This window comes from Enhydra lutris, unplaced genomic scaffold (assembly GCF_002288905.1).
Source record: "Enhydra lutris kenyoni isolate GAN:26980312 unplaced genomic scaffold, ASM228890v2 scaffoldscaffold2, whole genome shotgun sequence".
In the NCBI taxonomy this organism is placed as follows: Eukaryota; Metazoa; Chordata; class Mammalia; order Carnivora; family Mustelidae; genus Enhydra; species Enhydra lutris.
The window spans coordinates 18,657,645-18,685,490 of NW_019154086.1; the positions used below are offsets into that span (position 1 = coordinate 18,657,645).

The window sequence follows — 27,846 nt, forward strand, 5'->3', positions numbered from 1 at the left end:
CTGAGTACTCATCCTGGTATCCTGCTCAGAATCCTGTTATTCCAGGAACAGGAACCCACCTCGCTCCTGTCACATGCCCAAAGGAAATGGAGTCCTACTATAGGAGTTCCCTGATGTAAAGCCACAGAGCAAGACAATAAAGAGTTCATGTTCTCGAGTCAGACGTACCAGGGATAGAAACTCAACTCTGCCTCTTCTAACTATGGGAATTTAGGTGTATGAAGTAACTTCCAGAGGCCTCAGCCTCATGTTTATCTATCATACTCATTAACAGAATATAACATAAGAGCTAAATCGGGGCAACAACAAGGATGTTAATGACAGTGAAAGAGTAATAACGTTACAATTTGTGTTGGAATTTACAAATACATTGCCTAGTGCCACATTCTATGATGATATTCTCCACCCACCCGGAGTGAAGCATTCACTAACTTACACAGGAACTCAAAATAAGGCTTGGGGGCTGGGGGGAAGCCACCACTCAGTGACTGCCTATTATGCAATGGTGACAGTCAATGGGTCTGGACTCCAGGTTGCTTCCAGCTCCCACAATTCATTCTGTTGTCCCAAGGCTTCCCAAGCCCTAGCAAACCAATTAGCTCCCTGTCCTGGTCCCTTGCACCCAATCCTGTCATTTCAATTAATTGGGCCAGGTACCACCATACCCCAAATGGAGATAACCATAGTCTATGAGTGTTCAGAAGAGAACAAAGGATAGGAAGACTGAGGAAGCCCAAGATAAACAGCTCCCCAATTGTGCTTTAGTCAAAGGCATTTCTGAAATCACTGGATGGGGGTGTTAATGTCACTTATCTCAAAGTATCATCATGAAAAAATACAAAGCTTCCATTGTGAATAGAGTGAAATATTTCCAACATTTCCTGGAGAATACACCAATTACTGACATGAACACACACACGCACACAAAGTGGGGGAGAGACTAACCTGATGAACACACGTGAGCGCACGCACACACGCACCCATGCACATGCAACAAAAGCAGGTGGCGTAGAAGAGTGGATTTCATATATGTAGATCTACTCAGCAATCCATTGCTTTTATGGTTTCAATAGAAAGTATTACACACACTCAGTTGTAGAGGAACACAGTCCACCGGCCAGTTAATTCATGGGGCTCCCATGTTCCCATGATCAGAAGCTCAAATTCATTCTTACTGAACTGAAAATACCAGGTTTATTCTATGTAGGTGAAATGACTTTTTATCTAATTTTTCTAGCATGATCCTTTTTCGAAGTGGATTTTGAGGTTTTATTTGTTGACAATACCTATTTATTACAGAACTACAAGTAGGTAAAAGATTTTATATCCCATACTATCTTAAAATATTTATTTCCTCTTTTCTTTTACCTTAAGTTTCTTTGTATGACTCATCACCAAAGACTAGATTCGGTTTTTAAATGGCTTAGAAAACCAAAGATCAATCTCAGGAACATAATGGTCAGAGAAATGCAAAAATCATTAGTAAAATGTAAAAATCATTAATAAAATGGTTAAGTCATTTCGGATTATCTATCTGCAATTAAAACTGGCTGGGCCTGAATCTTTGAAAACACTCTCATTTCTCCAGAAGTAGAAGTTTTTTTCCTAGTTTTTGTACCTATAGGAACAAAATTAAGTAGCAAAACTACAAAGTGGCATGGTCTGCTATTAAAAAAGCAGTAGAAAAATCACCTTTTATCATGCAGCTCATTACGAGAAACTAAAACTGAAGGGCATTTCACTTCATTCATTTCTGCATTGGTGAGCAAGTCCAGAAATTAAAGATGAGGGCTCTGATCAGATTCTTGGCCAATCACTAACCTAGTACTAAATTCCATTACATGCCAATTTGCTATTTGCCCTATAATCCCAATCACTGCCAAAAAGAGCTACTGCAAACACCGCCCCCCAACACAGCAGTGTTTTCAGACTAACTATGTATCTGGACTGAGCATCCTGTGGTTCATAGTATCTAAGCCATTTCTCTCCAAAGTGAACTACAGAGAGGCGGCACTGGATTATACAAACAGGAAGTAACTGAAATGCCCTAGGAGCTACGCTTAAATAATTACACCCAAGGAAGTGTCACCTACAGCTGGAACTTACTTAGAAGACAAGATTCTGGACTCTGAGCTGATGCTATAATGGAGTTAAGACATTTAGAGAACTTCCGAGGGACTATTCCGTATATGGAGGGCCATGAATTGTTAGGGACAGGGGATGGACCATGATGGGCAGCTTTTTAAGGTGGCCCCCAATGATTCCGGCCTGCTGGTGTTCCCACACTGTGCAAATTCCCTTTCTCAAGTGGATTGGACCTGGTATCACCCCCTTGCCCTCTAGTTGCTACTCTGATGAAGCCAGCTGCCTCACGGAGAAGGCTTAGCAAGGAACTGAGGGAAGCCACCTGCCCATAGCCCACAAAAACCTAAACCCTGCCAACAACCCCTCAAGCAAGCCTGGAAACAGACTGACCCTCAGACATGCCTTCCAAGGATGGGAGCTCTAGCCCACACCTGGATTTCCGTATCTTGAGAGGCCCAGGGCTGTGGGACACAGCTAAGCTGGACCTAAATTCCTGACCCACAAAAACTGAGATAATACATGTTGTTTTAAGCCTCTAGATTTTGGAGCAATCTGTTAATCAGTAAAACAAGTAACAGATACTTACTACAGATCTTACCTCAAAAAACATCCTCTTGTTGGCCTCACATTATGTATTTGAAAGTTTTAACTAATTTGAAAAAGTTATTGTTCTCAATGGAAAATTTGAGGTCCTTCAAAATCTCAACATTTTCCAAATTCCATAATATATTAAAAAATACTACAAGTCTTCCCAAGTTAAACTCACTCACTTAAAAGTCAACAGAACACTAGAGGTATTTACCTTTGCCCCTTTATTTATCATAGGCCTACATTAGCATCGAGACTCTATTTCACAGAAAGAGTAAAACGTTTTTAAAAATCCAAGATAAGTGATATGGAGACACAAAGAACAACTTTACTCCCTTAAAACAAGAAATAAAAGAGAAACTCCTCTCGTTAGAGGCTTACAAGAATTTCCTTACCTTGAATGCACTGAAGTGTTCCATCCTCTGCTCTTATTGTGAAAGTCTCACCTGGATTAACTTGAACCAGAATGACCTGTAAAATAACACATTAATTTCAATTTAACACTAGAGCATCTTGGGCTTCTCTTCCACAGTTTTATTACCTGAATTTATGCACTAGACAGGACGCGTGCGGCACAGAACCCTGTATCAACACAAAACTTAGGATAGGTCTTAGACCTGGTTCAGAGTTGAGGGGGGTCAGTATACCCACTTGAATTTAGCTAAGTGAATTCTCCTGCATTGGTTATGCTGTTACATACCTAAAAAGCTCAACTTTTTTTACTCTCACACAATTCCTTTTTTTCTTTCACTAATTTAGAAACAAGAAATCAAGAAGAAACGAGACCAGATACTATGCTTATAAGGGAAAAAAGGCACAGAGAAACGTGGCTCTGGGCAAACACTGCAGCACACATTCTTCCTAAGTGTCCATTACCGATTCGGGTTGTAGGAGTCCACTGTGTAACAAAAGGCGGCAATTTGTAAGAAAAATGTTCAGAAAATAAAGTATCTGTGTAAGTTCTGGAATTAGTAGTACACACTATAAAATAAATGAATAATAATATTATAAATAGGTCTCAAACACTCAAATTTTTTAATCTGTTATCTAAATGTCAGTGAACATTAATATTTATTTTAAAAAGTTTATTTACTTATTTGAGAGAGAGAGAGAGAGAGAGAGCATGCGCACACCAGAGCACCCAAGAGTGGGAGAGTGGCAGAAGGAGACACCCTTTAAGCAGACTCCCCTGCTGAAACGAAGAGCTCCACAGGGGCTCAATCCCACAAGCCCTGAGATCACAACCTGAGCCAAAAACCAAGAGTCAGACACTCAACTGACTGAGCCACCCAGGCGCCCCTAATATTTAATCTAAGTAGGCAACTTTCAAGGCTAGACCATGCAGAGCCATGGCAAAGTATGTTCTTCCAAGAGCCTCAGTTTTAGATCTCATCTAGTTCTTCAGGTAACAATGGGGGGGAAAAAAAAATCACTGGATTTACATCTAAATACAAACCAAAGGACATAATCTAAGCTTAAAAACTGAGGTGAAATATCACACCATGGGCAAGGTTGACACTACGAAACTAATGACTGTCCATTTCTGGAAACTGGACAGAGGTCGGTGTCACATTCATCTCAGGGTTCTCGGAGCAAGCCTTGTCCCTCCCTGCGTCGAAACCATCAGGCGTACGGTTCCCTGTCCTTCTTCATCTCTGCCTGCCACCCACCTCACTCCTTCCCTGATGAGTGACTCATGCCTATTCATTCCTGTCAGCCTAAAAAGTGGCATCAGCTTTTCAGGACAGGACAGGCTTCCCACCGTGTGTCGTAACACAGGTGTGTGCGCCCTCGCACACATCTGTACATCTGTACATCTCCTTCCCAGAACTGACAACTCCAGTGAGCTCCGCAATTATTCTAGGGTCTGTCTTTACTTCTTTAATATTGACTCTGTAAGGACTTAAGGGCTCAAAACTGTACCCGGCCTAGAATAAGCGCTTGATAACTATTTCTACTGAATGAATAATCAAAGTCGTAAAAACACAAGGAAAACCAGTGCAAACAATATTTTAACTTAGAAATTAAGCTTTCATAATATTCAATTTAAAAAGTCAACTTTTTTTTAAAAAAGTCAACTTTATTTACTGCATGTACCTAAATTTCTGTTCCGTAAAAATGTTTGAGATCAGAGCCGTTTCATCTTTAAAATCTAAACCTTTAATATCCATGTATTTTGTTTCTTCTAATAATTCACCACAGGAGACACTGTTAGGATATTAAAATTATTTAAATCAGGAAATGCATTAACTGGAGAAAACAAGATCATTCAGGAAAAAGCAGTCCCAGCTTCTCCCTGGTGCTTCTCATTACCTTGAATTATAACGGTGGTTTCAAGGCAATTTATTTTTCCTGTACAGTAACTGTGTCAATAATCTTTCAGTCTTAAGTATTCAAATTCTCACCAATGTAAACACACTATGCCATTTTAAGAACTCAAAAGGAAATCCCTTCAGATCTCTACAGAGTGATTAAAACATTTCAATTGCTTTCTTGAAACTGAGCTTTTAAAGGCATTCCTAACATGAAAATAGTTTCAATTTAACTTTATTCATACATAAACATAGAATATAACTCGATTATAACAGAATTTTTAAAAAACACTCCAATAAAGGAAATTCTCCGTGTCTTTTTTTTTTTTTTAATCCGTGTCTTTTTTAAAAGTCCTTAGACCGGGCGCCTGGGTGGCTCAGTGGGTTAAGCCGCTGCCTTCGGCTCAGTTCATGATTTCAAGTTTTTTTTTTTTTTTTTTTAAGCAGGCTCCCTGCGGAGCAGAGAGCCTGCTTCTTCCTCTCTCTCTGCCTGCCTCTCTGCCTACTTGTGATCTCTGTCTGTCAAATAAATAAATAAAATCTTTAAAAAAAAAAAAAAAAAGTCCTTAGACCAATTCCAACATTACTGTAATAGAGCAGAAATCAGTTCTTGTGTTGAAACCTCTAGGGGTAAGACCTATAATACAGGCCTGTAGAATTAATTAGTTAGGAAAAATAAAAATCAAAGGACACCAAGACTATGCCCCAGATACTCTCTGACAATCCCAAATTCATGTACTCTATCCTCCACCGCTCTCATATTTGTCAGACAATGTGTCCTGAATGGAGGTCCTGAAAGTACAATTCACCAGTATTATGGAAAGTCCCAAGCAAGAAAAGGGATTTCTGAACTGGGGTACACTCCACATTCTGTCACATTACCTGCTCCTCACATGACATGAAAAGTGTCTCTAACGGTTCCTTAGCAGTCCCTGACACCAGGCCACCATTCAAAGTCTCCAAAAGCCATTTATGATAACCCCTCTCTGCTTACAGAGGCCTATTCCTGACCCCCACCCTGCTTCTTCAGGGGGAAAGGTGATAGGTAAAGAGCTTTTATGCATCCTACTAAAATACCTCTCTTCGAATGTTTCGTTCTTGTAATTTTCCCTGCTGCTGGGTTGCTATGGCAACCAGATTATAATCTGCCAAGTTACCTCAGAAACCAGGCAAATCTCCTGCGTCCCAATATCAATTTTTCTTAGTAAGAGCAAAAGTCATTATTTGAGCAACCCGCATTCATCCTGGCACCGAATCATTTTAAAAGAAAGCATTTTATTACACTGAGGTCCACTGACCACCTTGTTGTTTTCACTGTCAATAAAGGAGAGATAAAAAATAAAGTTTCGACACACACCAGTCCAGGGATCTCATCCCTGACAACAGACATGAATGAGAGGGCAGAAGTGAGCCTTCCATCACCCAGCCCTGAGGCGCATGAGTCACACCCTGGCAGGCTCCCTGGCGCTTAACCTTTCCTATGACAGCAGCCTGCCCCTCTCTCTCTCTCTTGCCCTCTCTGCCCCTACTCTGTCTCCCTCCCTCCTTTCTCTCTCTGGCCACAAGGCAGACATAACTGTTACAAGTTCTCACAAATGCAGAATGTAAAACATCCTATCACTGTCCAAACCTCATCATTTTTTTGTCCACTCACTAAGCATTTCCTGCATTTCCAAAGTCAGTATTAAAACAATTCAAGCCACATTCTGTGTCTCGTCAGAGGAAAAAAGATTTTAACCCCTGATAGATTCTTCTCCTCCAGAGATGCTAAAATAGAACCGTGTTAATCAAATCATAAAAGCGTACTTCAGGCTACGCTTGCTTCATCAGGTCAGTTTCACATCTGTTCCAGCTACAGGAACCAAGTAGCCCAAAACAATCAGAGGCAAGTTTATCAAAAATTAATGACAAGTAAGTACCCATTCTTCCAAACTCTTAATAAAACAAGTAGTAGAACTGATATCATTTAACCAAAAGCTTAAACAGCATCGTGAGAAAGCGCTGCCCAACAAGACTACCAAAACAGGTGTCAACAGATCTTTCCTTAAAGGTATAAATCCAACAAGGTTTCATACCCAGTAGAGGAAAAGGAAAGCTACTACTGCAATTTAAATTGTGGGTGGCTGATTAACCAGATCAATGGTATCGAAGATCATTCCTGGAGGCAAATTCCTAATTTACACCTCAAAAAAATTCCTAGCCCCCTGACCAAACCAGCCACTGCCTGGTATGTGCCCATCACAGAAGCTTCTGCTGGGAGGACAGTACTGACCGACCAAAGATAGAATGTTACATTTGCAGTTTTCCTGTAAGTTAAATCCAATAACCAGACACTCAAGATACAAACCGTGCCAGGAGAGGGGACCCTGTTCCATTCCGGAAGCTTCTTCCACTTGCCACACTCTGTGAGGCTTGTCTTACTCTTAACTGTGTTATGTATAAATGAATACTTCTCACTTGTAGTCAGCATGTATGATTAACCAACAGGTATCTGTAGGGGGGAAAAAATGATACAACCTAAAAGCTGCAGAAGAGTTCCCCCTAAGGAAGGATTCTGTCAGTAGGTAGTAACTTCTTTTTGAAGATTTTATTTATTTATCTGAGAGAGAGAGCAAGCATGGGGCGGGGGGCGGGGCAGAGGGAGACAGAGAGTGAGCAGGCTCCCCCATAAACCTGACTCAGGCTTAATCCCACGATGCTGGGATCATGACCTAGAGCCAAAGGAAGACGCTTAATGACTGAACCACCCAGGTGCCCCAAGAATATCTAATAACTCTTAAAAAGGGACTTCTGATTATATGAGAGGAATAAGTGCACTTTTTTTCTGGATACACACACACACGCGTGCGCGCATGCACACGCACACACACGCGCACACACACGCACACACATATATGCACACACTCCAGATTCCCAAACTCCACAGAAATCCTGCCTAGCTCCACCCAGGCTCTAGAAGGCCCAAACCATCCATCAATACACAACTTTGAGAACGTGGTGCCTGGACTACAGACCAGAGCTGGTCTCCAGCAAACTGAAAAGTGAGCATCATATGTTTTCTGAGTCCCCTCCCTTTGCTCCAAATCAGGAAAAGGGAGAAGATGGGCTGCAAATAACCAATAATTATCTGGTGGTGATAATACACCAAGATTAAAATATGACAGGTAAAATAGAAAGGTACTAGAAGATGATGAGAAAGTACTGATTGTCTTATCCGCTCACCTGTCCTACCTGAAGCCTGACTCCAAAGCTGGCAGGAAAAACACACACAAGACCAGGAAGCCCCAAGAAGTACTTACTCACTGGGTCAAGGCACAGGGACACACATGGTACTGAAGCTGTTGCTCGCTCCAACACTGGTAGGACAAAACAGTCTTGTTTTGTTTCTTCCTGGGCTGTAGGACTCGTTCAGTTTATTTTCTTCTTTTCTAAAGATTTTAACACCTAACGTGAGGCTGGAACTCACAACCCTGAGATCAAGAGTCCCACCCTCCACCAACTGAGCCAGCCAGACACCCCTAGACCTGTTCAGTTTAAAGCAAGGACCAAGAAAATGCCAACGCTTCCAAAATTTTTAGTACTCTTGATGTCTTCAAAGAATGGAAGGTTCAAAAGTTGTCGCCCTCAACGGACTATTACATATCTCTAAAATTAGCTCAGAATGATGTGGGCTACTTTATCAACTCCTTTTAACAGCATTTTTTTCTACAAGGATTTCTACACAGCTACTATTAAACCCCTGTGGTCTGCCAGGTAGGTACTATTAACCAGATTATATAGATGGGGAACTGAGGCTTAAAGAGGGTAAGTGACTTGTGTAAAGTCAGGAAACTACAAAACGACTGAGCTAGCCCTGGAATCCAGCCCCACCTGACCAAAATTGAGGCTCTCCTATTACACAAATCGCCCCTCTGATAGGCATGGGCTTCACAAAATCAATTCTTTGTGAACATACTTTAATAAACAGTTACAAGGAGAGAAGAACTCACATCACCAGGTCAAGGGTAGGTCTCCAAGACGGGCTCTAAGGACAAGATCTCTTCTGGGAAACCCAAGCCCACTCCCTATGCCAGGGCCCGTAACTCCCAATATGACAGTTGGGTGGTAAGGGAAACCTTAACTAACAACAACGGCTTTTATACTGAGTCAGGTTTACTCTCATCAAGTCCTTATCACGTCCTTGAACTCCCCTGGATTCCTAAGACGGACCAAGGAGTGAATCACGGGCTATCACAATGACCAATGCCCCAACAGTGGGCATAAGAAAAGTAAAAGAGGACTCCTGGGACAATGGCAGCTAAGGCTGCTGCGCTTCCCAAAGCCACCTATGATTAACAAAAAGACAGGAACGATTTAATAGGTAACCAAAGGAAAAGAAATCAGACAAACCAGGGAGGACATTTTTATGCACTGAAATTACGCCAGTGCCTGCTGAAACTCTATACATTCAGAAGAGTTCCAAAAGTCCATTTCATGAGAGTCCTCAGAAGAATGACTATGATATCTCTATTAATTTAGCCAATATCAAGAGTGACAAGAATGGGTCAGGCATTCCTCCAGGCACTGGGAATAGAGCCTTTGAGAATACAAAGTTCTGCTCACCTCAGGCTGAGAAACAGAACTTAGGCAAGATGAAGAGGGGTAGAGAGGGGATAGAGTTTAAACATAAAGAAAACATTTATAGATAGTGCTAAGGGCTATAAAGAGAATACAATGGCAGCTTGTAAGAAATCATACATTTCTACTCTAATTGTACACTGCCCTGAATAAAGAGATTCTATTACAAAAAGGGCTGCTGTTTAAGAATAAAAATATAGCCTTAACTTAAATGGAAAAAATGCGAAATGTAATATAGATGGCCAAAACTAGGTTAAAAGCCTCTTTTAAGAGAGCCACAAATGCCAGAGTCTAAGATTTCAACTACAGGACTTTCAAGATAAAAACCAAGAATATAAAAGACCAAAATTCTATGCAAGCTTAAGTATACTTTCCCCGGCTAAAGTAACAGCCACCAAATACCCTTGGTGCATTTGAAGCACCACATTTACTTAAATAATTTTAATTTTATTAAATACATTCTGCTCATAGCTCTCAGTGCCAACACTAGAACTCTTCTTCCTTTAGTTGACAATTAGGCTCACTGGGAACAAAATTTGGTTCTTGTCAACACCACTTCAGGGTTAATCCTTGTGAAAAATGTCCATCAGGTTACGACACAACCCCCTTCTACCCCTCAATTCCATCAACACACCCCACGTCCATAGGCTGGGCTCTGGCCACACTAACGGGGAAGGTGCAGTTCAGGCTACCTTCCACCTAGCCAGGACTACCCTGCATGTGCATGGCACATGACAGTCTCCCACCATTCAGGTCCAGCCACCTCCTGTCTACTTTCGATTGGCTGAGAAAGTGTCATCCCATTCACGCTGATGTGGTACTTCCAGTCACGCCCCTCTGGTAAGCTATGCACTGAACTTATCAGAATCTCTACTATCAGAATCTCAAGCCCAGGTCAGGGAAGAAACATTTAACTGCCTATATTCCCAATATTCTAATATTTCTTAAATGGGTTTCAACATTGGCCATGTCATTCATTTTACACTGTTCTTCCCCCCCGCCAAAGAAATAATCAAGAAATAATATATCTGTGAAGAAATGTTCTCATCCTTATAACTGACAGGAAATCAGGTCCCACTATTTCATCAATCAATATTTTAGAGCTGGACTTTTCTCTATTACTATACTTTTTCAATTGCTTGAAATTAACACTACTATTGCTTGCTAGCATATGACCACTAACATCCAATCAGAAGTGAATACAAATAGGTCATACGCTAGGGTCTGGGAAACGTTACTGCACCTCCATAATCTAGAACCTTCGGTGCTGGTAAGGACCAGTGACCAATCTCTAAGAAAAAATGTGGCCTCTAAAGAAAGTATTAAAAAAAAAAGTTGTTGCCGCTTTTTATGGAATCTGCATTTTATCTTCTCCAAAACACCACCACCAACAACAACAACAAAACCACACAGCCAATTCTCATCTCTGACTAGATTTTCAGTTTGAGAAACATTCTGACTTTCCTTAAAAGCTCACCTCCCAACTCATTTGCATCCCAGTGTCTGTTCGTCTTCCCTGGATTCAGGCAAACGGAGTGACTTTGGAATCCATTCACAGAAGTTCTGAAATCTAAGCCCTTTACATCTACAAAATGGTTTGAATTACTTGGAAACGTGTCTAATTAAGATTATCGTAATGGAAGTCAGCAATAGAAAGTAATAAAATTATACCACAGTATGTGGAAATTTCCTACCAACTGCTCAGAACTCCAGAAGACCCTTTTCTGACCCATCAGCTGCCTTCTCAAAGCACACAGCAAGAATTAAACTTGGCCAGATTCTCTAAGAAGCATCAGGCATTTGCCTTTTTTAAACACTTAAGCAAGGAGCTTGGGAGGTTATCCACCATACATTCCAGGAAAACAGAATTATACAGCTGGATACTTTAAGACCATTTAAAAGTTTAGAGAAACTGTCCAGATCTGACGTTTCAAGAGCAACAGACTGAAAAACGCTCTTCAAAAATGTAATGCTTTCAGATTTTCCTTTCTAGATCTTGGTACCAGAGCTCTGTAAGCAACTGCTGGAAAGCTCGGCGCGCATCTGTACTCTCGGGCCCCAGATGATGAGATTCCTGGGCGCGCACACATACCGATTTGCACAAATGAACAGATTATTCCAATTCTTCTCTCATTTTGCACCGAGTCCAAATTCAGGACTGACACACTCGTCTCTGCAGACAACGAAGGAAAAATGTGACAAAGATTTTCCGGCCAGCCCCTCCCCTCCTCCTCAGCTGCCCGCAGCACACACAAGCACACAGCAACTCTCTGCACGGCTCTAATCCGCAGGCCCGTTTATGCGCCATGACATCAGTGCAGTATAATGAGCCAAGTTTAAGCTCCATCTGGGACAAATAACGTCCAGGCACACTGTGACTTCTTTTGTTTATATACACTGACTAAATATGTCTTGGTGGTAAATGAACTAACTCTTAAGATTTATTTCCCAAGGCCTCCAAAACAATATTCTGCACCCCTGAAGCAACTCCCGGCCTCCAGTTCTCTTTCCAAGGCTATGCGTAAGTGATTTTTAACAGAACACATGATTTTGAAACATATAATTAACATCTTGAGGAGAGACAAAGTCCAAACAGCCCTTCATCAATCTCAAACAAAGAGAAGAGGAACTGGCTAGCGAATGGGTGTGGTATCATGGCTCAGGGTACAAACCCTGCAGGCCACTTAATTCTGTATTCCCCCTGAGAACAAGAAGCTAGCAGAGGTGAAAGATTTAAGAAACGCTCCCGTAGCCAAGTGGCCATTTTCTTTCTCTTTTAAGGATAAACTTAGGGTGTTTTTTCTTGTCATTCTGGCATTACTTAAGAGACATAATTATAAATTCATCATGAAAAACAAACAAGCTAATAGTTTCAAGTCTTACAATAAGTTTTCAGATTTCTTCAGACACAAAAACTGTGCCTCCAGGGTGATGTAATTTTTGAATGAAAATGAAAGGCGGGGTTTGGGAGGAAAGGAAGGCTGACCAAAAGGTCATCTTCTAACTCCAGGGGACAGGGAACCCCAGCTACTCTGTCTGGGTCCAAAGCTGCTGACCCCAGCGGGAACCACTCCCCCTGCGGCTAATCTCAGGGAAAGAACCACTGGCCTAAGGAAAGGGAGGAGCTCTAGTGACCCAGACCTCAGATGACCTCATTCCCAACTCCTCCTTCCAACTCAACTCTTGCCTCCAAGCCTCAGACACCACCACCACCACCAGCACCTAGTTGGCAATTTTCAGAAGCTGCAGATCCAAAATGATGACTATCACCTTCCAGAACCAATGGGAAAATCACAGAACAGGAAGAGTCTTCTCAATGAACTTTCATAATTTACTATCTGGCAAAACCCAGTCCCCAAAATCTCTCCCAACTCTTTTACCTGAACGAAACAATGAGCCATGCCCAACCCAAGCAACCCTACCCTTCCGGGAAGGTTCTAAATGGACTCAAATGTGATTTGTCTTGTGATTTGCCAGCTGGAAGTACTTAACCCTTCTCGCCTCCAGTTCTGTCTGTAAAAATGATCACCACCTTATGGGGTGTATGATTACTGGATGAAATGATGTATATAAGTGCTTAGCACAATTCCTCAAACGGTTATTATTCACTCCCTCCACAGAGGGAACAGAGAAATCAAAATATCAAATAAAAGCCATTCTTTCCACCAACTCAACTTACTGCCCACAAATAACCACTCAACTAAAAGCGGAGACCAAAAGCCTGCTGGCCATCAGCAAGCTTACAGAGTAACATTTAGGTCTGAGGTAAATGCCAAAAACTCAGACACTTGGAATTCTTTCAATGTCAAACATCTGACTTAATGAATCTTCTACATTGTTACAGCACTGAAATCTCTGGAAGAGGCAAACCTTACAGAATCTTTTATCCTTGGTGTTAGAATAAGGGTTAGGAAATGAGCCACTGCCTCCCTCCAAAGAAACAGCACACACCTGGTGTGAGGCCTATCTTCAAGTCTCCTTAAGAGAGGCTCTTTAAAGTTCCAAGTCCCCTTGAAGAAACAGGACATGCAGGGGACATCGATAAAAAATGGGAAAACTCTTCAGTGTCTGACCCTCAGAAAACCACTTGATAAACGAGAAAATGGAGAATTTTTTTTAATATTTTATTTATTTATTCGACACAGATATCACAAGTAGGCAGAGAGGCAGGCAGAGAGAGAAAGGGGGTTAGCAGGCTCCTCGGTGAGCAGAGAGCCCGATGTGGGGCTCGATCCCAGGAACCTGGGATCATGACCTGAACTGAAGGCAGAGGCTTAACCCACTGAGCCACCCAGGCGCCCCGAAAATGGAGACTCTTGAGAGGATAATGTCCTCTATCACCCAACTGCACCCTCCATGGACTACCCCAGTCTTTAAAACAGGTACTATTCACAGACAAGGTATATATAAGCCCAAGGTCTGATGTCCCATCACAACCCCTAAAAGAAAAATATGGATGCTATTCCTTCGTAATTTATATTATATTCCTGTTTTATATATTACTTTTATTTTCCATCATGACTAAAGTCACCCAATTATAAATAAACATTTTTTTCAGGATGCTTTTTATATGGACTTTTCACAAGGTAATGAGAAGACGGGCCTCAAACATACCCGTTCTGACAATACAAAACAAAAATTAAAAATGGCAAAGTCAGAAAAGATGTATGAGGTGCACGACTCTGGCCAATTCAGCTACCAAACCACATCACTAACTGAAGCACACGCTTCAGGGTGTCAAGGTTTCCTTATCACATGAACTAGGACAATCCAACACAAAGACCAAAGAAACTTCTATCTAAAGTAGTAATATGTTTCAGTCAGTGCTGCATTTTTTTTAAACTACTTAGAAAACATATGGACATTTTAACAACACCTCTTAAAAATTAAGTCATGTAACATAAACGGGTAACAAGTACAAGCCCCTTTCTCTCGAAATCTCAGATTTGGCTCACATGATTTAATTTCCATTTCTTGAAAATAATAGGAATGGAACTTTAATGACTTTCTAGCTGACCTGCCCCCAAAGCTAGACCAGTCTGCTCCAGCTCCATGCTAACTGCCCAGTTATTTGCAAAGAAGAAATCCCCAGCGAGGTAATTTTCTAAATGCAAGCTGTCCATTTTATCCAAATAAATGCACACCTACTCTACCCCAAGGAGTAAGGAATGAGCAATAAAGAGTGAATCTAGGAGAGGCAGGGCCAAAGATTCTAATTAATGATCATGCTAACCACACCTGCTGCCCATAAAACACAGTCCCTCTTGGCAATGATCTGATCTGATGGTAGCCTATTAAAGAAAAAGGCCCAGGGCTGAGAGGCAACACCGACCTCGAAGTCAGAATGAACACTAAAGGGGCACACACGTGACTTCTTTTTTTTTTTTTTTTCCTGAAGGCCCACTATAGCTTAGCTTCAACTTATTCTAAAGGTAGGGGGTGGCTGGAAAATTACTAAGAGCCACCTGGTTCTGACCAATCCCAATTTAAATGGGGAAATAAATGCAGTCTGAAGGCAGCTAAACCCAGAATTATCTCCACACATGGGGGTATATAGCTCAGTGATAGGGCATCTGACTGCAGGATTATCTCCACATAATACTGTGTGGCTTCAGCAGCTGGCTCCTCTGCCCGCAGTTTATTTTTCACATAGAGATTTGGAACTTAAAGATTCATGGTACTAATTTTATGCTGCTTGCTCACTATTGTCTTGTTTGGAACGGAACATATATCATTTCTATATGATCCTATTTTTAAAATTAATCATTTGAAGAAAAAAAAGAAAAGTCTGCCAACATGAAAACAGTTATATGCAAACATATGTCTTAACGCATGTAGATGGAGAACTATCCCATCTCTTCTTCCTCTGTGTGTCTATGTATTATTTTTACTGCGCTATGAGATACAGCCATGGCTGTCGAATCACATTGAACATGACAAGTACACATTACCAAAAGAAAACAGACATGAGAGGCAGGAAAGCCATCATATTTAACCTTAACCAAAGAGAAAGTTAACATAGAAATGGTATGGAATGTCTGCTTTTTAAAAAATTCTATTTCAATAAGCACTCAAGGAAGTCTCAATTCTTGGAGCCTCTGAAACAAGATGATAAACACAAGTATTTGTATCGCTGCCCTTGGAATGCTGATAGCTTGCATCTGTCTGTGTTTATGTCCCTAACTAGTCTGTAAACAGTAAAATCAAGGCACCCTCTCGTTCCTTCTGCCCTTCCTATGCTTTACTGAGTGCTCAGTGTGGCACTGATCGGGGACTCAGACTCTGTTCACTAAAAAGGAGAGGCCAAAAAAAGGCAACACTTGGGTCCTAACTTGTAAGACGTGTAACTGAAACCCTCCCACTAAGCCAGATGAACCAGACCCCATGCCAGTTCATTTCACAAGTCATGAGGAAAAAAAACTAAGAGGCTTGGGGTGCCTGGGTGGCTCAGTGGGTTAAAGCCTCTGCCTTCGGCTCAGGTCATGATCCCAGGGTCCTGGGTTTGAGCCCTACATCCATCGGGCTCTCTGCTCAGTGGGGAGCCTGCTCTCTCCTCTCTCTCTGCCTGCCTCTCTGCCTGCTTAGGATCTCTGTCTGTCAAATAAATAAATAAAATCTTTAAAAAAAAAAAAAAAACTAAGAGGCTTAAAATCACTTCCTAAGTATGACACACAAACGACCATGCCTGAAAAATCAAGCATTTTTGCTCTATTTGAAACACAAGATGCGTAAGCACACAATGCAATCTCAAAGGTAAAAATGTTAATTTCCAGGCTCCAACCTCGGACAAGCACAGACAGCAGGCAATGCAGAAAGTGAAGATGCAGAGTGAAGGGGACAGAGTGGGGACTGAGGAGGACAGTCCCCAGCTGGAGCAGGCGGCTGCCACTATCTGCCAAGTGGGAAGACCAGTCCAGTGTTATCACAGAAAGATCCAGAATTTTAGGTAAATCTTCCCTACTCTTAAGTACTAGCACCTAATTATTATTTTTTATTAATTACATCAATTATAAAGAGACGGGGAGGAGGAGAGGGCCCGTCTGACAAATACAACCAACGGTCAGTTTTTGAGCCCTGGTTTGGAGGAATTAAATTTGTTCATTTCATTCATCCATCAACCATTCCGAAGGACCGACCGGATGCTACCTCCAACGCCAGGCATCGCGCGAAGAGGAGACACAGTTCCTGTTACTGAGTTTACAGGGCAACAGCCGAACGCTGCAGTAAGCCGAAAACAATCACGATGTCAGAACCACTGCAGAGTTTCAAACTGCCGGTCTCTCGCAGTGCAACTTTGCCACGCCGGTGTTTTTCCTTAATCCTCTCCTTTTTTGAAGGCGGCTCCATTTCTACCACTTGAAGGCTACGGACTGCAGTTTGTCTCTTGTTATTACTGCCTTTGGCTAATTAAATTCTGAAGTGTCTCTCAACCCAGACAGCTCAGAGCTGTCATAATTACATGTCGTACGGGGTAATTATTGTGGGTGCCACATATAACAACACCCTCTGATAATATGGCATCAACATTTTCCTTTACGAGACCGAGATTACACAGAGGCTATGACTTTCCAGAAGCCTTTGTAGTGAGCGGAATTGGCAGACCTAAGGCAGAGAGGACCGTAAAAATCAGACCACGGACCTGGATAAAACTCACACCTTTTTAAAGCAGGCCCTCAGAAGCAGGGGCGGCTGCCTGTGCTTCTGGAAAGTAGCTCGGGGCTGGGGAGGGGGTTGGTGCTCACAGTCAGCATCACTGTGGGATCACTAATGCTGAGAAACAGACAGCAAGGGGTGGACAGCCATACTGGATGCATCAGAGGACCAAAAAGTGTCACTAACAAGGACACGGACTAGCCACAGCTGCAGAGAAGAGATGGCAGAATGTGCAGATATGGTTGGCTTAGGTCCCACTAACATAAGCTCTCCATGGAGTACACCAGCCTTACAGAGCAGTGTCCCCACATGGAACAGAAACAGACGACAGGATGTGCAAAGCTGAGTAACAGTCCTAGACTTCACTTCAAGTGAGTTCTCCTAGCTCCGTCTGTTTTCCTGTCTGCCTCGTCCACTCCCTGATCCCACCCCTCCTCGGTGCTCCCAGGGCAAGGGCATCTTCTGCAATCTAAGCACTTCTCCTGTGGCTCTACATGTGTGTAAATACATGCAGACCATTCTATTTTGGTGGACCACACTTTGCTCCCCAACCTGCTCGCTCATTCCTTCAGGGCAAGGACTCCTATTCATCTAATTCATCTTTATGTTGCTCCTAATACAGCGCGAGCACAGGAGACATGCGACAAACACTTATTGAAAGGAACAAATATATTACTCAGTCCAAGTTCAGTCGTAAATCCTGCCCTCTCGCTCCTCCTTTCAATCCCAAATCTCGAAGAAAAGGTGATGACAGCATCTGGACACCTGAGGCCTTCGTGTGAGTGGTGGACGGAACACGGACAGCAGTCTGCGGTGACCGTTTTCTTTCAACACCTATACAAGCTATACTCTCCTCATACATCTGGATGCTGAAGAGTCTGCCCAAAGACCAAGCTTCCCCATGCTGAGCTCCCCAAAACAACACTTGACCAACCTCTTTCCATTTTCAACCCAAGCCCCAGGCTCTAAATAGGATCCTGTCATAAAAGGCGCTGTTATATAATGTGGCTCAGCAGTAAGAGCTACAGCCTCTATTTTAACTGCTCTCGTTTGAGTATCTTTCTTCCTCCCGAGCAAAGTCCCCAAGAACTGCTCATTCATTCGCCTACGCTATACTGACTGTGGACCGCTTTCTGGGTCTCCCTGACATGGTGGCGATCGGGATATTTACAGAGTAAACCTGTGTGGTGAGAGGACCTGAACCACTGAATGCGAGGAGGGAGCCATCAAGGAGAAGTTATTAAGAAGACATCAAGCGGAACAGAAAAGGTCACTGGACTCGGAGGAGAAGCACATCTGATGTAAGAGACACGCCGATGACGAGCACCGTCGGAACGTGGAACATTTTAATATGTTTAATGTGCCGTCTGGAAATGTGTACTCAGAATAACGCTCCAGGATATCACCACTGGCTGTGTGCTCCTTCCAGGGGAAACAAAGGCTTTGGCAATGAAGAAACAAAAGAGGGAAGAAACTGGATCCTGATAAAATGACAGGCTGCATGCTGCTCGAAAGGCAAAGACAAAGTCAAGAGAACTGTGGACACGGAGGAGGTATCTCAATCTTCTGTCTTTCAGGGCAAGCCCACGTGTGCCCATGTCATCCCAAGCCACTGGGAGAATCGAGTTTTTTATTTACATAAAGGAGATCCACTTCCTGAAGAAGAGGCAGTACGATTACTCATTAGCCATTAATATCCTACAAGCTTAAAAGGAAAAAAAAAAAAACATAAGAAATACGACAAAGGGAACATTTGCTAGTTGCCCTCTGAGAACGGAAGGACAAAGAGGCATCTAAATCTATCCCCACCCTCACTGACCCCCTAATGAACATATATAGAAGATAGAAAGAGGCATACATACCAACCTCCTATAGGTTCTAAGTATCACAGATTAAATTAGCAAATCAATACAGTCTGTGTTAACACTTCTGTTCTTAACCTTAAGTTTTCCTTGTTTAAACATGGGTGAGTGCTGTAATTCTTCTTCAGAGATTATTAAAGTACTAAACCAATAGAGGAGTGCCTGGATGGCTCAGTCGGTTAACTGTCCGACTCGTGATTTCGGCTCTGGTCATGATCTTGGGGTTGTGGGATCGAGCCCTGCATCAGGCTCCCTGCTCAGTGGGGAGTCTATTTGAGTTTCTCTCCCTCCGCCCCCTCCCTGACACTTGTGTGCTCATGCTCTTTCTCTCTCTCAAATAACTTATCTTTAAAAAAAATAAAGAAATAAAACAAAATACTAAGCCAATAGAAAAAGCTGGAAATTGGTGATGCTTACACTCTCATGCTTCAAACTAGCGGTTACATTTCTAAACCTCTAAAACCAAAGACAGTTAAATTTATATATCATAGGTTCTGGAAATGTAGGCACCAATATTCTGATTACTGATGGGCATTGGCCATAATTTATATAGGACCATACACAAAAACTCAGGTCAGGAAACCTGACAAGAATAGTATGTTGTCGGACATATTTAGGGAAGCAAACTTAACTTAGCTACACTGATCTATTTAGAGGCAGAAGAAATTATAGTGAGAGGAACAGGGATACTTTATTTAGAAAACAGTGGTTCAAAATAAAACTGTTCTATTACACTCCTAGGTAGAGATCCAAGAGAAATGAAGATTTACATGCACACAAAAATTTGCACTCAAATGTTCACAACAGCGTTATTCCTAACAGCCAAGGAGTGAAAAGGACCCAAATGCCCATCAACTGATGAATGAAGAAACAAAACATAATATATTCATGTGCTAGAGTTAATACTTGCCAGTTAACGAGGCAGAACGCACTGGTACATGCTATGACAAACCTCTGAAAGAAGCCAGAAGCAAAAGACCACACGTGCACATTTTCATTTATACAAAATGTCCGGAATGGGCAAATTACTTACAGAGAAAGGAAGGAGATTAGCGGTTGCCTAGGAATATGGGAGAGAAAGGACTGGGAAGTGACCACACCAGGGTTTCTTTTATCATGATGAGAAGGTTCTAAAATTGTGGCCATGCGTGCACAAGCCTGTGAATATAGCAAATTCCACTGTGTACCTTAAATAAGTGAATGACAGGGCGTGTGGATGATAGGTCAAAAAAGCTATTCAACACGCAAAAACTGTTAGGTGGCTTCTGTCCACACCGTGTGTTTACTCCTGTGCTTGTTCATTCCGTTCATAACATATTTTTTAAAATCTTCATTCGTGACAAGGAAGGCTTTTCATTTTAAGGAAAGAATCATCCTTTTCCTGCTACCTCTATAAAATGACAAACCGATGTTTCCAATCTTAACATGACTCTGCATACCGAGAATTTACAGTGTCTCGTTTAGAAAGCCAGAACAGAGCGGGCGATCTCGGCAAGAACGCACACTAACGGGATCCAGAAACCATCACGACAACACTCAGGAGGCGGCGGCCTGGGGGGACCGGGGAGCTTCCTCATAACTGCGGTGGTTCTTTTGCGTATACGGAAATGTTTACAATGTGCTCTGCACAGCTGCAAAGTATTAAGAATGCTGTAAACACACACAAGGTAAGCTTCGCCATATTTGCTTTGAACACGAAGGTCGAGGCACAGCCCCGAGGCCGGAGGGCAGCTCCGCCTGACAGTCTCATTTGGGTGGTGGCTCAAGTGCCGCCCTCCCCTCCCTTCAAATGTCACCCCCAAGGGTCTCCCAAACAGCGTCCGCCATGCCATTGTTGAAGTGAACCCTGGGTCTCCTGAAGGTCCTGGTTGAGACGAAAAGGTAATGCCTCAGAGGGACGGCACAGGGAAGCATCAGAAAACACTAGCAGAGCTTCCCACGCTGACAGTGCTCTCACCAACATGCTGGGCGTTTCTAAAACCCAGCTGGCTTCCTGCAACAAGCGTGACCAGCACCAGCCCCACAAAGGGACACAGCACCAGAAAGGCAAAGATTCTCTTTACGCCCAGGGGAAAGTGGCATTATGAGAGGAAGCCCAGTGGCTATACTGGGCAGATGAAGCAGATTTTCTGCAAAAAAAGGCTAAAACTACAAAGAAGACTGTGTTGGCTTGAATGTATCGAGCACAACTACAGAGCTAAGAGAAGGCTGGCTATTAAGAGACATAAGCAGGGGGGTGCTGGCTGGTTCAGTCAGTAGAGCTTGTTACTCTTGATCTCAGGGTTGTAAGTTCGAGCCCCGCGTTGGGTTTAGAGATCAGTTCAAAATAAAAATAAAAAAGAGATGCAAGCCTTGTGAACTGGGAGAAGATGGAAGAGAAAGGACCAAGAGATCCAATTCTAAGCTTTGTATTTTGTTATATTATGAAGACAATAAAATCTCTAGGTTATGCTCAGAAAATTTTTTTTTTTTTTTTAAAGATTTTACTTATTTATTTGTCAGAGACAGAGGGAGAGAGAGTGAGCAAGCACAGGCAGACAGAGAGGCAGGCAGAGGCAGAGGGAGAAGCAGGCTCCCTGACGAGCAAGGAGCCCAATGCGGGACTCGATCCCAGGACGCTGGGATCATGACCTGAGCCGAAGGCAGCTGCCTAACCAACTGAGCCACCCAGGCGTCCCTGCTCAGAAAATTTTTTAAAAATTTAAAAAAAAAAAAAAAAACCCATAAAACATTAGTAGAGATCATATTCTCTGGTGCATCCCGTGTCCTGATCCTTTGACACAGGTCTCCTGAGCACCACACCAAACAGGCTATTAGGAGCAAGCAGCAAATACCAACAGGTATCTTAGGCAAGCACCCAACACTCGTGCAGTCCCAGACTTTTGGATCCTGACCTTTGGTCCTTGTTCTTTTTATTGACCTCCTCTCTCCTTACCTCCTCTCTGGTATTTTTCCAGTGTTTTTGGTTCTGCTTGCTCCTGAGGTCTGTCTTCACCTTGTGCCTTAGCCCAGGTTCCACGCACAGGCCCTGAAGATTCTACTCTAACTAGGCCAAAGCTAAATGTTACGGCCCAAAGGAAAGAACAGAGGCTTCCGGAAAGGAGGGAGACACAGATGGGGAGACTCTGGGGGCCGAAAGAGGACAGATGTCAGGCACAGAGGCCACTGCCTAGGCTGAGCCACAGTGACACAGAGGTAACCTCAAGGCATGATAAATCTTGGGTTGATCCTGCAAGGAGGGAGATTTCAAACACACTCTGCCCACTTAACAAGTATGTCCCATTAAGAGAAACTCAGGGTTCATGCCAATCAACAGCTTGGCCCATATAACCTGTAAATGTTAATGCTGTGAGCACGACCATACCTGCTAATTAGAAAGCCTAAAACAGGGGCGCCTGGGTGGCTCAGTGGGTTAAACCTCTGCCTTCGGCTCAGGTCATGATCTCAGGGTCCTGGGATCGAGCCCCGCATCAGGCTCCCTGCTGAGCAGGGAGCCTACTTCCCTTCCTCTCTCTCGCTCTGCCTGCCTCTCTGCCTACTTGTGATCTCTGTCAAATAAATAAATAAAATCTTTAAAAAAAAAAAGCCTAAAACATTTCGTGCCAACGATCATTTTTAGAGTAAATATAGCCCCAGTTTGAGAAAGCTTGATATTTGATGGTGCAGAAAAAAAATGAATTAAGATTTTCCCATTCCTGGCTTTACAGATACAATAAAAATGTGATCTTATTAATCCAAATTATTAAGCAGCTTCTCCTTAGAGCTGAGGTAGACGTGCAGAGCAGTGAAATGCCGCATGGCCTGAAGACGTCCACAGTCTTTTCTCAGGCTTTGGTCATTTCTAGGTGCAAGAAAGTTTATGTGTGAAGAGAGAATTCAAAAAATTCTGTAACTAAGGATTTGGTGTGCTAGAGATCATAAACTACAAAAGGGTGTTCTGTGCAAACTGAACTATAGCACCGAGGAACAAATCACCAAAACACAAAAATGGTGCACAGTGACGTGGATACATGGCCTCAGGTCTCCAAGTACCTACGCAAACGGGAATTAGATGACTGAGCGGAGGCCCAAGATGCCTCCCAAGTTAAGTCACATCTGAATACCTTGGTTTTTTCAGCCTTTTAATTAGTGAAAAGGGAGACCAGACACCTAAAACGGTCCCTTGTACACTGGAAATCCTCCCCTGAGCAGAGCATGGGGAGCACGATGAAGAGGCCAAGGGCTACACCTGGAGGGCTGACGGGCCTCGGCCCTGCACTGCAATGTTATTCCAGGTGTTACAGGGCAGCTCTGAGTGGGGCACTGACATGACGTGGGTATTCTTCAAGTTTTTCTCTACATATTTATTGGAGAGAGAGAGAGAGAGAGAGAGAGAGAGCATGCACATGTGCAAGCAGGGGGAGGGGCAGGGAGAGGGAGAGAGAATCTCAAGCAGACTCCACGGTGAGCACAGAGTCTCACATGGGGCTCAATCTTGAGATCTTGACCTTGAGATCATGACCTGAGCTAAAACCAAGAGTCGGGCACTCAACTGACTGAGCCACCCAGGCACCCCTGATGTGGTGTTTTTGGAAACTCTCTCAAATGACTGCTGTGTGGCAAATACTTTCTGCTGGGGCAAAAGTGAAAGCAGAGAGGCCAGTGAGAAGGAATGCCCTACCCTGGCGAGAGATGCCGGCTTGGAGTCCAGTGGCAGTAGCGGCAATGAAGTAGATGTGGCAAATTAATGGTTTCAGCACATGTTCCTGAGATGAAGCCAACAGGCCTTGCTGACAAGCTTGGGAAAAGAGGACGAGAGATGCAAGTGAAGACTCTGGGCTTGAAGAGCAACAGGGCAAAGGAAGATAAGCCTCTACTTAAAGAACACCTACTGTCAGGGAGGCGGACAGGAAGTGGTAACTCCACAGGGATGTGGAGTCAAGAGAGAGGATCTTGTTGTGCTGGGGAGTTGTTTGTGGGTTTGAGGTAAAAGATACTACAGGATGTCTGGTGGAAATGATCCAGCGCAGAGAGAGAGAAAGATTGAGTCAGGAAGGGAAGTGCCTGTATCAGTGGTGAGAAGGGGTGAAGTTCATCCAACCAACAGACATTTACTGAACACCCATCAGATATTCTTTGTTCTTGAAAGGTTTATGGTCTAAAGCACAGTTAAGTAATATAAATAAATTAGGCAGCAAAGTAAGATCCAACAGAGGCAAAGTATGAATGGACTGTGATGGATAAAGGCTGTTCACGTACTGTAACAGATTGAGGTGGGGGGGGGCAAGCACACACGGACATTAAATGAATGGTTGATTAACTTATCTGAGTTACTGATCAAGTCTGGGCAAACATTTTTCACACAATTGTTCCCAATCCTACTTTTCCTAAAACAAAGACTTTTTTTACTTTCATGCTCCTGAAGAACTGTGCAAAGACAAAAGGGTATTTATTTAGTAAAAGACTGGACAAACCCTGTTTTCTCAGTCACTAAAAAATATCTTATCAGAACAGTTCATCTAATGATTTTTTAAAATTTTACTTCCCATTTAAATTTCTTCCCAAGTGCGACATGAATGAGTCTGCAATATCTTTACTATTTGGTGATATTCAGTAATACTGACAGAGAATAAGTACCGTCACTTTCTGGGACGCGGACTCTCCATTTGGAAGGACCGCTCTAGGAGCTGGGGTGGGCTTGCGTGGACCTGTGCATCTTGCCGAGGTCACCCCTCTCCCCCACCGTGTGAGATCAAAACCTGACTCACCCTCAGAGTGTCTTGCTCTGGCCATCCAGGCCAACCAGTCAAGCACAACACCGGACCTGAATAAACAGACATTTTCTTCCAAAGACTAGTACATATTTTCAAAATGATTCATTTAAAAATCAGACATTTTTCTGATGCTTCAGCAGCAATACCAACTGAATGAGGTAAGATTTGCTGTTATCAAAAGCCATAATCGGATATTCTTAAAAATCATTACTACTTCTACAGCAAAAACACTTACCTCTGGAACTATTAATGTTCACAAGCACAGACCTTTGCCTCTCAAACCAGAACAAGAACTGGGTTAATGGTTTTCACTTAGACAATTGGGACTTAAATTTCCCTCTTACTACACCAACCTGCTGAGCCGCGTCTCCATTCACCAAGTGAGGCATCATGGCTACCTCTCCGTTCAGCAATGGTGGCAGTTCCAGAGGGATTTGGTCGGTCATCATCATTGTGACGTACATTCATGGAGAATTTCCCTCAACTGGCTTCCTGCAAGAGAACCACCATTTTTTAAAAAGGACCCAGGACCCCAAAAAGTCACGTAGAACAACATCAGCAATTTAAGTGCACCATCAGGAAGTCAGCTGAAAGTCAAATTATTCTAATCCTATAGTGTGGTGTTGTTGTGTCAGGCCCCAAGGAGGGGTAAAGCCAAAGCAAGAAAATGGCTGGAACTAGGAGACCACCAACCTGAGTCTCCAAGCAGCCGTGTGAACATAACCTCCCAGACCTAGACTTTGTCGTTTAGTAATTCTAACTACCCTACCCCAGGAATCTTTCTGGGGCTAAAATGAGACAATACTGTGAGAAGGTCAAGTGTCAAACAAAAACTGGTGGTATCATTATCTTTAATTACAGGAAACAAGGCCAAAGAGGATGACCTACAAAAACAGGTGTTCCTTTTCATTAGGATCAAAATACTGTTCATAAGCAGTTAATCCAAGCAAGTTAACAAAGCTTACACTGCAATTGTTGCAATTTCTGACCCTGCCACTAATTTGGTAATTAATCATGTTCTAATTATCTCTCTCCTGTTATTTCCTTGAATTGACTTTAACATGCTGTGCATTTATGTCTTCATCACTGTGCAGATTTTGAACTCCCCTATATCTCAGACAGAACCCACGGCACCTTGTGCAGAGTAGGGCTGAAAAGCAAACCACCTTGCTTCCTCAGAAAAAATGATTTTCATACAAGTATTCAAGTCTTCACGGCGGGGTATTGGGAAAAGTTTTCAATTAGCAATAATCGCGCCTCGGATAAACCTCATTGGCTACAATACTGCCACTGAGCAAAGCTTCATACAAGTACTCAAGACAGCACAAAGCCATTGTCATTCAAAAATGGTACCTGCTACCAAAAACTACCTTTCCAATTCAACAGTGGGAAAATAACAACAAATTCCTAATTAAAATTATAACTTGCTGGGGCATCTGGGTGGCCCAGTCGGTTAAGTCTGCCTTCAGCTCAGATCATGATTCCTGGGTCCTGAGATCAAACCCCACCTCCGACTTCCTGCTCAGCGGAGTCTGCTTCTCTCTCTCTCCCTCTGCCTCTCCCCACCACTCATTCTTCCTGTCTCTCTCAAAGAAAGAAAATCTTTTAAAAAATAAAAATAGAATTATAACTTGTTCTTTAAGAAGTATTTACATATCCTTCACTTATGCCTAAAAATTTATGGCATAAGAAGTTTAATATCATGTGCCAAGAAGAGAAAACAAAGACACACATTTTAAATCTGTTCAGAAACAAATGGACATGCACTTTTATCACTTATAATGAAGTCCCTCCAAATATCAAATCAAGGATATCTGATCAATGAATCCTTTAATCCAAATCACAACTGGGAACCTCAATGTCCAAATCAAGCAAAACAGTAGGATAAATCCTTTAACAATTATCTCAAAGTTGTCTCAGGTGTGACAGAAATAGAGTATTTTTCTCATTCTTAAACCCCTCCATTCTGAACATTAAATATACTTCCCTCTCCTGCAATCCCACCCAAAAGAAACTCCTTCCCTGGAAGTATCAAATGATGCATAAAAGCCACCCAAGAGACTGTAAACTTTTTTATTTTAAAAAGGTAAAATTTTACACTGTTCATTATAACCCCATTCAGAGAAACTAATTATTTTAAGCACCAAACAACGAAGTCTTGTCCCAACTAGGGAAGCACATTCTGTAATAACAGGTCTTATAATTCAGTGTTAATAGTACCATCCTGCTGTTTTTATGAGGCAATTACTCAGTTCCTAAGCAAATAAAAGTACAAAACCCAAAGCCCAATAGTTTATCCTGATGAAGGAAACAGATTCTTGCACAATAAAATTAACTAAGATAATTCCATTGACACGATCATGACATCACTGTTTGATTGAGTAGGTCGAATGAGGGAGAACTGATGTCCATTTCAATTTTATTTCTAATATATTTAATCCTCCCAGTGCATAAGGAAGGATAGGACAGCTACTTTCCTCAGACTGCCGATATTACACAGGCTTGCTTCTTAAGTGGAATGTTTTATTTCATGTTTCTTCCAAATTGCAAGTTGGATAAACAGGACAGTCATTTACATCAGGGGTCTGAGTTTGTAAAGCCTCAGGGTGAAGCGGCTCTCTTCCACCTTTTCCTCGCTCCTCCCCAGGAGAGTCCCAAGGCACTGGGCTGGGGAGGTTGTGGTGCGGGGATTATGGCTCCCTCTTCTCCCCCTTCCCCCAGGGAGGGGCCAAAGCCCTTTGCCACAGGAGCAGTCCCAGCCTTCATCTCACAGACAAACCCAAGGACGGAATCTGTCCTTCTTTTCTCTTCCCAAGAGGGGCAGCTGGAGCAAACCGACTTCAGGGACTTGTCCCTAGGTCCTTTCAGCCTCTACTCTAGGTCCTTCCATTAGGCCAGAGAATGGTGAATAATGAATGGGGAGAGGGGTAGTGCAAAGGACTGAGGTCCTCAGTCAGGACCTGCTTTGGGCTGTGG

The 27,846-nt window shown here is 42.7% G+C and overlaps 1 protein-coding gene across 1 annotated transcript in view; it reads right to left on the minus strand.

The window, feature by feature from the left end:
* Positions 1–27,846, minus strand: part of LOC111150836 (fibronectin type III domain containing 3B) — a 343,921-nt gene that overhangs the window by 238,436 nt on the left and 77,639 nt on the right. The window contains exons 2-3 of the mRNA XM_022508466.1: positions 25,224–25,362; positions 3,069–3,144 (exon numbers count right to left, since the gene is read on the minus strand). Of these exons, the coding sequence (XP_022364174.1) occupies positions 3,069–3,144; positions 25,224–25,334 (187 nt within the window). The 5' untranslated portion in view covers positions 25,335–25,362. The remainder of the gene's footprint in view (positions 1–3,068; positions 3,145–25,223; positions 25,363–27,846) is intronic.